Source organism: Onychostoma macrolepis, chromosome 04, assembly GCF_012432095.1.
Source record: "Onychostoma macrolepis isolate SWU-2019 chromosome 04, ASM1243209v1, whole genome shotgun sequence".
Lineage (NCBI taxonomy): Eukaryota > Metazoa > Chordata > Actinopteri > Cypriniformes > Cyprinidae > Onychostoma > Onychostoma macrolepis.
In genome coordinates this window covers 18,322,192-18,334,304 of record NC_081158.1, presented here as the reverse complement: position 1 = coordinate 18,334,304, position 12,113 = coordinate 18,322,192, and the positions used below count along the sequence as shown (strand labels likewise).

At 33.9% G+C, this 12,113-nt stretch overlaps 1 protein-coding gene across 2 annotated transcripts; it reads right to left on the bottom strand.

Moving 5' to 3' along the window:
- Nucleotides 1–2,019: 2,019 nt before the first annotated feature.
- On the bottom strand, nt 2,020–11,906 carry rbm17 (RNA binding motif protein 17). Of its 2 annotated transcripts, none has more exons than XM_058774314.1 (13): nt 11,749–11,906; nt 11,257–11,404; nt 10,905–11,021; nt 10,472–10,638; nt 9,433–9,545; nt 9,278–9,328; nt 9,020–9,146; nt 7,653–7,804; nt 7,394–7,441; nt 5,544–5,620; nt 5,060–5,158; nt 4,899–4,971; nt 2,020–2,384 (listed from the first exon to the last, which is right to left on the bottom strand). In XM_058774314.1, the coding sequence occupies exons 2-13, from the start codon at nt 11,377–11,379 to the stop codon at nt 2,281–2,283; spliced, it is 1,251 nt and encodes a 416-aa protein (XP_058630297.1). In that variant the 5' UTR covers nt 11,380–11,404; nt 11,749–11,906; the 3' UTR covers nt 2,020–2,280. The 2 variants fall into 2 exon arrangements, with proteins under 2 accessions (XP_058630297.1, XP_058630298.1); XM_058774315.1 differs by lacking the exon at nt 2,020–2,384 and adding an exon at nt 3,259–3,976.
- Between the last annotated feature and the right edge of the window lie 207 nt (nt 11,907–12,113).

The window sequence follows — 12,113 nt, the reverse complement described above, 5'->3', positions numbered from 1 at the left end:
AAAAAAATCTAAATACTGAGAAAATCGCCTTTAAAGTTGTCCAAATGAAGTTCTTAGCAATGCATAATACTAATCAAAAATGAAGTTTTGATACATTTACGTTAAGAAATTTACAAAATACCTTCATGGAACATGATCTTTACTTAATATTCTAATGATTTTTGGCATAAAAGAAAAATCGATAATTTTGACCCATACAATGTATTTTTGGCTATTGCTAAAAATATACCCCAGCGACATAAGTTTTGTGGTCCAGGGTCACAAATGGCATATTTTTGTAAGTTCTAGTTGGATATTTGAACATTTTATTATGTGCTAGTCTAACTGCTCTGAAATAGTTTATCTTGCTTCAACAAGCTGCACAAATTAAGGTATCCTTTATGTCCATAGCACAAAAATTGAAAATCACAAATGTACTAAACCCAACAAAGCCATCACTTCAAGCTGCCATAAACAGATCTGGCACTTTTACGCAGTGTACCAGCTCAATACCCAGCGCTGAACTTGTGACCTGAACAGCTCAACCCCTTTCTGCCATATTTCAGATGCTCTGTTCGTATAAGAGTCATTTGATGAGGATCTGTTCTGTTTAAATGAATCCTCATGGAGTTCATTCTATTCTTTACTTTATTCCCCAGCAACTTCGTCTTGCGTAAGTGCGTTTTCACACCAAACCAGAACATCGCACCATCACTGACCCAGTCTAACACATATCCGCACACATTTCGCATGAACATAAACCATCATACACCGAACATGTGTAGATATCTGGTAAAACACAAAATATTATTTAGGCGATGTATTCATAGGCATATAAGGTATCCTGCAGATATTCTTTTATGAAAAACATACATGTAATGAAGTCACCTTTTATTGAGTAACACGCCAAACCCAATTTCTGCTCAGGTCAAGACACACATTATGAAAAAGTATAATTCTTTAAGTCTATCAATAGTGTGTGGATCAGAGAGTGAGGGCTCATGGGAGTCGCCGTTATGTCACAACAGAGGAATGTAGGTTTCCTACTTTCTAGAGTCGCACAGGGACTTGCATGTCGGATTATATAAATCATGAACCAGGACTCATTTATTACCATCATCATCATCATCATCATCATCATCCCATTCAACATGAGCGTGTAATTGTTTCTTTCTTTAAAACCATGTACCGTATTGTCCCGAATATTAGACGACCCTGATTATAAGACGACCCCCTTTTTTCCAGATGTACCTTTTGGAAAAATGCTTTTTGAAAACCAAATCTTGTTTTTTTTTCTTTTCTCTCTCTCCCTCTGTAAAACACATTTTTTCTTAAATTATTTTCAAATTGCATATTTTTCCTATTTTAATTTTTGTTTTGAAAGTATGGTAAATGCTGGTAAAATGTACCAACAATGACATTGAAAAATATACACTTTTTGATATACCATTGAAATAACAGGTAGCCCATCTGAATTATATAACATTTAGCCTATCCATCTCATCGTAGCCTACCAAAATTTTATTAACAGAAGAAGTGAAATCTTATTGTAGTCTTCAAATCTGGGTACTGTCTTATGTTTTAAAATCACTTACGACTCATGCTGCTGCAAGCTTTTCTTTTGTTTTCACTCGCGATCTTTACAACACACATTGCATTACATATTTCATGGCACACTCGTTTTACGCATTTTTGACTTCACCTATTGTTGTGGGTGTATTAGTGACATGTCAAAGTCTAGACCCCGAATATAAGATGAATGCGTTTTTTCAGATGTATTTCCAAGAAAGAAACATAGCCTTATATTCGGGTTAATACGGTAGTAACTACTGGAGAGGACGAGTTTTCGATACTAACAACCCTTTTCTCCAAACAAATAGTCCCACTGCAAATAGTTAAGCCATGTTTTGAAAGCACCACAGTGCTCAATTATCAGAAAGTAAACCCACAAATAACTTGCTTAACTCTGCACATTAAACCGAGATATGAAAAAAAGTTTGTTACCACTTTTTACCTTTAAAACAGAACCAACCCTAAAAGTCATTCTCCCAAAAGCATTTTTATTTCTGGGCTCTTAATCACAAGGACAAAAGGCTATTTTTAACTATGATGTGTGAGAGAGACTAGAAGCAATTTACAAAAGAGCAAATTAAATCGTCATTACAAAACGTATTGTGGAAAGGGGCACACAAGCTAATGATTTACAAGGGTGTATAAAATTACTCATGCTATTTACAGAAAGACAAATTACTTCCTCCAGGTGTTTATTCTTTCCTGGTTGTGCAGGTCTGGATCTCCCACTCAAACCTGATCTCCCAGGTCTAAAACACGAAACTTATCCAAGTTATAAAAACAGGCCTTCACCACGCGACCTCCAAAGTACCGCCCATTCAGATCCACCACAGCTGAGGACGACAAAAACAACAGCACAGTTATGTTTACTAATAGATCAAGTTAAATTGTAAAGATACTATTACATTGGCTCAGGACACACATAAAAAAATATATGAAATGTTATTTAATATATGAAATTATATATGTGTATTTAAAATGTAATACTTATTGTAGAACATAGTAAAATAATAAAATTTCCAATGAAGTTGGAATTATGAGACTATGAGCACAAATTGCACATGGTAAAGTGGGACAGAAATGGACATAAGTTATGGTCTGTGACTTCAGGACCAGAAGTTCAAAGGCAATGAATAAATTTACCATGATTTATAACTTATGACCAGTTGAGGGCACTGTCTAAAAACATTACACAGTAACTTAGGGCACGGCCTCAAAATAAAATACAGATCTTTGTTTCAATATAGAAGATGTCAGGATATAACCTCATTTCCTATTCTGTGCCTTTGCAGTTAAATTTCTTGTGTTACAGGCAAATGATTTTGAAAGTATTGATTATTTGAAGTAGACAACACGATATATATATATATATATATATATATACACACACACACACACACACATATATACATATATATATATATATATACACACACACACACACACACACACATATATACATATACATATACATATATATATATATATATATATACACACACACACACACATATATACATATATATATATATATATATATATATATATATATATATAGTGTTACAATGTAATATGACAATATAATATAATGGTACAATATAATATTACAATAATACATCTTTCAGAATCTGCAAAATGTTAATTATTTAACCAAAATAAGAGGGAGCATACAAAATGGAAAAAAAAAATACAATAAAAAAAAAATAAAATAAAAAAAAAAATACAGTTGTGGATCATTCAGGTAACAACACAGTATTAAGATGCAAGGGTATGTAAACTTTTGAACGGGGTCATTTTTATAAATTCAACTATTATTTCCTCCTATGGATTATGTAAACATCTCTTATGTGAAATGTCTTATTCAGGTCAGTACTAAATAAACAATAACATGCGTTTTGTATGATCCCTCATTTTGGTAAAATAATTAACATTTTGCAGATTCTGCAAGGTGTATGTAAACTTTTGACCTCAACTATATATGTTACAAAGATTTCTATTTTTTAGAAGCTTTTCTTTTGAACCTTCTATTCTCCAAAGAACCCTGATGTATCGCTTCATAATAAATAATAAGCAGCTCAATTGTTTTTAACATTGACAATGAATAAATATTACTTGAGCACCAAATATGAATGATTTCTGATCAGTTTCAGGCCATTCACACAGACCATGTTTTTTGCTTTGAAAAACATGTGAGACGAGCAGTGGAATGGGGAAAAACCACGCAAGGTCTCCAGACACTTACTTAGCTGCTAAATACATCATTAAAAACATCCCCTACAGAAAAGTTTTGTTCCCCCCCACCACCACCACGTGATCTCACCAGAGTGAGTTTTTAATAATGATGTATGATCAAAAATACCCTTGGTGGCATGACAACACTCAGCTCCTCTTAGCACCTCAGCATTCTTCGAGCTTTAGCCCAACCCTGAGAAGTGAAACAGGTGTTCCTGTGTTTTTTCAGGCTTGCTTTGCTTCCAGATGCCTGACGTACAGTGGCCAAAGCAGTATTTGGAGACTTAAAGTGTGTAATTTTAGCTGCAGAATTGCAAAAATGATGATTGTATTTGAACAGGATTCTCCTGTTCCTGTTTTTTGCTGCTTCTTTTCTTTTTTTAAGCAGTACTTCAATTACTTCAGTACTTCTTCTGCACGGGCACAAAAAAATGTCTGATAAAATGATATAAATACTCTTCAGTTTCTTGCACAGACCGATTGTTGTGATTGCTGCAACGGTTTGAGTTAAACAAATCTTCATTTGTGTCCTACTATCCCTTTAAAGTGTGGCTAAAGTGTTCAAATACTTTTTGAGCCACTGTATCTGTAAATATGAAATCTTCTCCCAAATGGTGCAGTTTAGCTCTGTTGTTATTTAATAAAAAGTGTCTGAGTTTAACTTTATTTTATCCCAAAGGAACTCAAAGTGTGTCATTCTAATTTTCAGTCCTATGTATGCACCGTTCAAGATACATGATTATATTAACTCAATTTCAAGTAAATTTGTCTTTTTCAGGAATAATAATTAGGAAAACATTTTTATATATTTCACAAAGCAACATAACATGAACACACAAATCAAGTTAATAATCTAATATGTTGCCCTAATTGAAGATAAAAATGCTTTGAATGATGAGTTCATATCCAGCCGGTTAATATTTCGGTCAGTATTTGAAAGTGAGTGAGGGAAAACTGGTTTGGTCTGCTATCCCTTGAGGAAGTGATGTAACCAGCCAGGTGATGTAACACCTATGGGACGGCCTTCACACACTTACCTGCTTTATTAAGTAAGATCTGGGGCACTTGAAATAAAGACCACCAGCACACACACTCTTTTAAGTTTGTCCGCTCACCTTTAATGGCTGATTCGACTCGTTCGAACTCCAGGAAAATGCGGACGGCCTCGTCGTCAGAAACACCGGAGATCTGAAAACACAAGCCAGACACACAGGTTTCATGTCAGTGACAGATATTAACGACATCTGCTGCTTTTAGCGCATAACATAATGCTCACCTCAAAGATGACACACTTGACGACTTTGCCATATTTCTCACACTCTTCTTTAGTCTCAGCTTCCAGGTCTTCGTCCACTTCTCCCCTTCCTACCATGTTCTACACACACAGTTTTTACGTTGCAGATGAATCTTAACAAATGGTTTAGACTAAATTGTCCTGAATATCAGCTGCTTCTCATTTAATATTCCGTCAAAAGGGGCAGAAATTAAGTGGGACTGGGGGCAAAAACAGCACTGAAAGTTGCTCTAGAATACATTTCTATGCTTTTTTACTATTATTTTTAAAGCAAGTGCAATAAATTGAGAACTTATTTGGGAATTCTGCTTTAGTGCTAATGTTTCAGCCTAAATGGGTGCACATAAATAATCACACTTACATTTCCAAAACAGACATTTATGAAGTTCCATTTAATTTAGAATTTTGTCTTAAAAAGTAGCTGCAAGACCTTTTTACAAAGTTTAGAAAGTAAAACACAGCTTACCCGCAGCAACACCACTTTTGTAGGACATTTGAGAATCTCTGTAAGAGGGTTGGTCTCGTTTTTCTTTGAGGCATCCACTATAAAACGGACATTACATTTCTATTTAAAATCACAACATGCAGCTTCATTTACCAGCACAAACTATTTTTTACCGATGATAACAGTAATAAACAGGTGCAGCAAAAAAAAAAAAAAAAGGTTTTCAATTAACCAATTAAAAGACTCTTAAGGCCCTTGCACACTGAGTCCGAAATTTTCATTTTATTGTATTCGTCATCCTTTCCTATTAAAATGCTTGCTACGGATGTGAAAACGCAGAAAATCGAACCTGATTCGAATTTATGACGGACGAAAATTTCGGAGGCAGTGTGTAAATGTAATTGACAACGTGAGGTCATATTTATTTTTTAATGTGTGAACATTTCGGACAAGAATTTTGGACTCAGTGTGCAAAGAACATTATAGTTGTTTGTTATTAATAATAATAATAAATAAATACAATCTTACCAGCCCCGAACTTTTGAACAATAGTGTATATGCAGGTAAACATTACTGTTAATGACTATGTATGGTAATTCTGCTGCATACAAACGAGACTGATTAAATATGATTCTTCCTTTGTGTTCATGTAGTGAAAAGCAACAAGATCATTTTAACCAACTTTGTACCATAGTTTAATAATTGAATTTAATGTGGTCAAAATGATATGAAAAAAGATGAGCAAATACATAATCTACATTTACTAAATATAGTAGTAGTATTTTTATTTAATGCCATGTCAGCATCTTAGGCTATTTTCATGGCAAAAACAATTGAAAAAATAAAAGTATAACAAAAACCAGCAAACAAAGATTTTTCACATTAACATATGATAAAAATTCAAAACCTTTTTCAGGTAAAATTCTACTAAATAATTCTTTAAGTGAGTTCACTTCATAAAAGAGTTTTCTACTTGCATTAAAAGGTGGACAGTCCGATGAAATATGTTTGACAGAAAGGGGAATCTTGCGAACCGTGTATTAAGTAGGGTCTGCCCCTTCACTCAGCAAAAATGCATGAGTCAGTCTTGTATGATCTATGCAACATCTGGTAAATAACACTTGATCAAATCTAGTTTTAAAAGAGATTAAAAATCTGTTTGAAATTTCCAGATGTATTTCATGTAATTTATTATTTGTACATGAATCCCACTCTTCTTGCCACTTATTTAATATATAAAGATTAATAATAGGTCTGATGTCTGAGGGAGGAATTTGACATTTGTTTACTTCCTGATTAAAAGGCTCCTTTGCAGCTGCATCAGCTCGCTCATTTCCTGAATGCCCAACATGGACTAAATATAGTAAAAAGCTAGAAATATATCAAGATAATATTTTAACTAGGGCTGCAAAATGAGTAATCACGATTAATCGCATTCAAAATAAAGGTTTGTGTTTAATACTATGTGTGTATGTGCTGTGTATATTTATGTATATATAAATACACACATATATGTATATATTTTACAAATATTTGTATGTACATAATATACATAAATATACACAGTACACACACACATATAGTATGTAAACAAACTTTTATTTTGAATGCAATTAATTGCGATAAATCGTTTTGCAGCCCTAATTTTAACCATATAGCGCAACCTGAAAGGACATGTCGTAATAACGGCTATTTACTGTAATATCTGTTTGCCCAAGTTAGGGACATTACGGTTACCACTGTTTGCATAACAGGCCCAAATATGTGTAGTTTCTGGTTTCTAATGACTAATAGTGTCATGTGGGTGATTAAGATGGAAAAAAATATTTTAAGTAAATGACTGCTATGGGAAACAGGAAATAAAGTCAAACCTGAATTAGAGCCATGTGGATCAGCCACATTCTGACTGGATCCTGATGCTGAAACATACACACACATTCAAATGGGTTGTGTGACATGGTTGTGCAAATAACAAAACATGGGGTTTAAAAACAAACATGATACTCAAAAAAAACATAAATCAAGAGGATGTTTATTTTTGGACCTGTGATGTGTGGGTTTGTACATATTTGCTGTGTGCTTGTGAGTGCGCGTGTGTGTGTGTGTGTGTGTGTGTGTGTTTGATCTCACTCTTTTCCGTCGAGTCTCCAATAATAATCTTGCCCCCACGCTTGCTGGTTTTCTCCACTGAGAGCGCCGTGCTCAACCCCTGCTCATGTTTTCCCAGGCCCTGCCCATCTCGGAATCCATACTTCTGCATGATTTTATGAGCCACAGTACCACTGAACAACACACACAGACAAGCATTGAACTTTGCTAAATGAATGACATATAATACACTTCACATATAAATACACAACTGATCAAACTCAAATGTAATGCTTCAAACTCCAAGTTTAAGTTTCATATTTCAAATCAGTTCTTTAAATATAAATTCATTTTATGTTAATTCACTGTTTAAATCTTCATTTATGTTAAATGTTATAAGATTTATATACGTTTTAGTTAAATCAAACTGTTTTGCTTAAATTTAAAACTTTTAGTTAGATTAAAAACGTTTGGTTAGATCTAAATTATTTAAAAATCTACATTTACTGTTTAAGCATATATCTTCATTTATATTAAGATTATTGTATTAAATGAAGATTTTCTGGTTAAACCTAAATCCTTTAGTTAAATTTAAAATGTTTGGGTAAAGTTACATAGAAGTTCGGTAACACTTTTCCAACCAATTCTCACTATAACTAGTTGCTTATTAGCATGCATACTAGCATATTGGCTGTTTATTAGTACTTATAAAGCACATATCAATGCCTTATTCTGCATGAGCATATTTTAAATTCCTTAATCCTACCCCATACCTAAACTTAACAACTACCTTACTAACTATTAATAAGCAGCAAATTGGGACTTCAGGCAAAAGTCGTAGTTAAGAGTTAGAAATGGTCCCCAAACAAAAGCGTGACCCAAAATTCTTCTAAATAAATTATTTGGAAATCTAAATTCCTTCTTTAAACATAAAGCTTTATTTATACTAAATATTATTAGTTGTGATTTTTGTTTATTTGTTTGTTTGTTTTTGTTGGATCAAAATTTGTTTGTTGGATCATTTGTTGGATCAAAATCCAACTCTTTAAAATAAATTGTTTTGGTACAAAAATATAAATGTTCTGGTCTAAATGTTAGATAGATACTAGTTAAATCTAAACTTTCTTACATTGTTTTGTTTGGTATCTAAAAGGTTTATTGTTACATCCAAGTGCACATTGGATTCAAAATGTTTTCCTCAGTCAACTTTAAGAATAATAAAAAAATATCATCAATGAATCTAAATTCTCTGGAATTCTAAATTTATTTGTTAAAAAACTAAACTAAAATGATCTGAATTTACACATCACCCAGTTAACACTATTCAGTTAATAACAACATTCTGTATCTATAAACAATAATGACTTTATTTATGAGTGTAGGTTTATCATTTGGAATAGCTCTCTTACCCCATGTTGGCCAGGAATGAATTAGTTGGTCCCGGGGGAGACCGTGGTCTATCAGATTCATCAAAAATGGGAGGTGGGATTGCTGCTTTCGACCTCTGCCGACCATCTTCATCATATGTATACGTTGCTGTCATGACAACAAACACACAGTTTTAAGTTATTTACTCACATATCCCACTTTGTAAAGCTGCAGAGACAAAATCAGCCTTGGGAACACAGAAAATGAAAGATTTTTCAAAGTCAGTGAGGTTTACTTACAGTCTCGCTCCACTAGAGATGTCGGAGGGGCGATGGCAGCTCCACCAACACCTGTGTATTCAATCACAAGTGCTATTATATAACTGACAAAATATTGGGAAGTGAGATTAAAAGACAGAAATGAGAAATAAATAAATGTTTGCAAGGGCGCTCACTCCTCTTCCTCTTTTCTCTCTCAAAATCCTCCTCCTCATCTGATTCGCCTTCTGTTGGGAAACGTGAAAATCCGCTTGGCGCTCCACTTCCTTCGTGTCTCTCTTTACGTTTCCTAACACACAGTTTAACAAAACAATTCAACACTAATCTATGCAGATCAGACAGACAATAATTCAGATAATTTAACATTTTTGAAATAAGTCTCTTGAGCACACCAAGGCTTCATTTATTTGATCAAAAATACAGTAAAACAGTAATATTGTGAAATATTATTACAATTTAAAATAACTGTTTTCTATGAGAACATTATTTTAATGTAATTTATTCCTTGATGGCAAAGCTGAACTTTCATCTTGATCAATGATTCTTCAGAAATCATTCTAATATGCTGATCTGGTGCTCAATTACTAATACATTTTCTTATCTTATCAATTAAGAAAAACAGCTTTTGTGCTACAGTTTTTTTTTTCAGGATTCTTTGATGAATAGAAAGCTCAAAAGACAACTGTAACATCATTTCACAATATTACAGTTTTACCAGAATTTGTTCCAACAAATACAGCCTTGGTGTGCACAAGAGACTCGTTTCAAAATCATAAAAAACTATTCATTAATGTGTCTTGTTTTGGACACATTAATGTATGCATCAGTTAAAATTGTGTGTAAATTAAAAGTATAAGTATGTCTAAATTGATTCATTTTTGCAAACATTTGTGCATCTTTGTGCAATAAACAGTGAATGAGTGAACAAGTGAGGTATTTTGGATCCAGCAAAGCACAGTGTGTAAAATACACATCAGAAGAGGCAAACTTTTATGCATAGTAGACATTATGCAAAATTAATAATTGTCATGGTTGTATTATTTATTATCGTTAAACAAAATATTCTGACATCTTATATATTTGCCAGAGCAGTCTCTAAGATACTGGCATCAGTCATCAAAAAAAAAAAATCCATATTGGTCAATCCATTAACAGATATAACAAATATTGACAACATTTTCAGAACAAATTCATGGAAAAATCATGGATGCATACTTCTCTCTCTCCTCAATTTCTTTCTGTCGCTCCTGTTCTCTCTGTCTTTGTCGTTCTTCTCTGTGTCTCTTCACCACTTTCTCATAATCGTTGGGAAACATGGGGTCATACTCATCAGCCAAAGGAATCAGCACATCTCCGGATGAAAACCCAACTGATGTCGAGTCCTAACATAGCCACACACAGTCAAAGAAAATGCATGAGCCAGCAATTTAATGAACCACTTAGTGTGAAATCCTCATTAACTTTTATTGTAATACATTGCTGGGTGGAGGGTTTGGGGATTTTACAGGCCAAACATTGTGATGCCAGCATTTTAAGAGCATTATAAACTTTCTGCTAAGAGATGCCAGTAGGGCTGCACTGCAGCCGCTGCAGTACATCGTGCAGCCCTTGATGCCAATAATCAGCCAGTAATATACACACTGTTTACCTTAATTCCTGCTGCAATGTGTGGAGGTGTATCAGAGATCTGTCTGTCATCTACGGCACTTCCTCTCTTCAGATCAATAACTGGTGCGAGAACATTGGACTGTCTCATCTTCTGAGTCTACAAAAGATGTCAGATTCATTTATTGGTTCTATATGTCACAAGAATTAATTTCCACAACTTTTCCAGTCATTGTTATTTCTGGATAATTATGTAAAAATAATAAAAATCACTCATTCATATCAATTTCTCTCAACACAGATACTTATACTCTTAAGTTGTAAATCTAAGGATCTGTAGTAATTTCCTGTGGCCTGTATTATCATTGTAAAGCATGACAAAAACATTGACCCACCTTTGCTTGTGTCAATGCAGCTTTCTTCACTTTCAGCTGAGACTGAAGCAGTTTGAAGTTTTTAGACCACCCTTCTGTTTTAGTGTCGCTTGTTGCGACCCCCAAATCATCATATAAAGACATTTTACCTCCTTCCCAACCAAAAACTCTGAAACACACACACATGAAACATACTTACATGCATATGATCAAACACACATGTTTAAACATTCAAAACATCGGTGTGTTATGTAACAAAAGCTAGCGTATTCACAATATAAATAAATTAGGCGCGTGTGTACATTCTAAAAATAAAATCACAAACTAAATTAACCTGCAGCTAGAATTTGCCTTATATATGTTTTTACAGTAAAGAATTATTTATATATTTAGCATTCACTTCCATGCTGCTTGCAACGATTATTGTCCCATATAAAAAGACTAAATGGCTATTGTCTAACCTTAAATCACTAATCCACTTTAACTGGCAAATATATCAAGTTAAATACACACCTTTAACGAAAATAAATCCTCTACTCGTTTTGTCGGTTAGCATAACATGCTACTAGTGTGATGTCGCGGACGGATGACATCATCAACCGTGGCCAAACGCACCACCGCGTCACGACGTTTGAACCTCACTTTTCAATTTCTTTTTTTATTAATTGTGTTTGATTTTATTATTTCATGTATTGTGCAGAGCCTTCCATCGCGGTGAACAGAAAAAAAAAAAAAAAAAGATTCACAAACTTTGGCGTGTTGTCACGTATGCGGCAGTCTGCGGTGACGTGGCTGTGGTGCAGTGGCGTTTATGTAATGAATCTGCGGACATGTAAGTAAATAACGTTGGTAACGCTTTAGTATCTGATCACACTTGT

Excerpts from the sequence above, each read along its gene's own strand:
- rbm17 (XM_058774314.1), bottom strand. The coding sequence starts at position 11,379 with ATGTCTTTATATGATGATTTGGGGGTCGCAACAAGCGACACTAAAACA. Across the intron at positions 9,147-9,277 it reads ATCTCTAGTGGAGCGAGACT|CAACGTATACATATGATGAA; the intron begins GTAAGTAAACCT and ends TTGTCATGACAG. Across the intron at positions 7,442-7,652 it reads TGGAGACTCGACGGAAAAGA|CATCAGGATCCAGTCAGAAT; the intron begins GTGAGATCAAAC and ends TGTATGTTTCAG.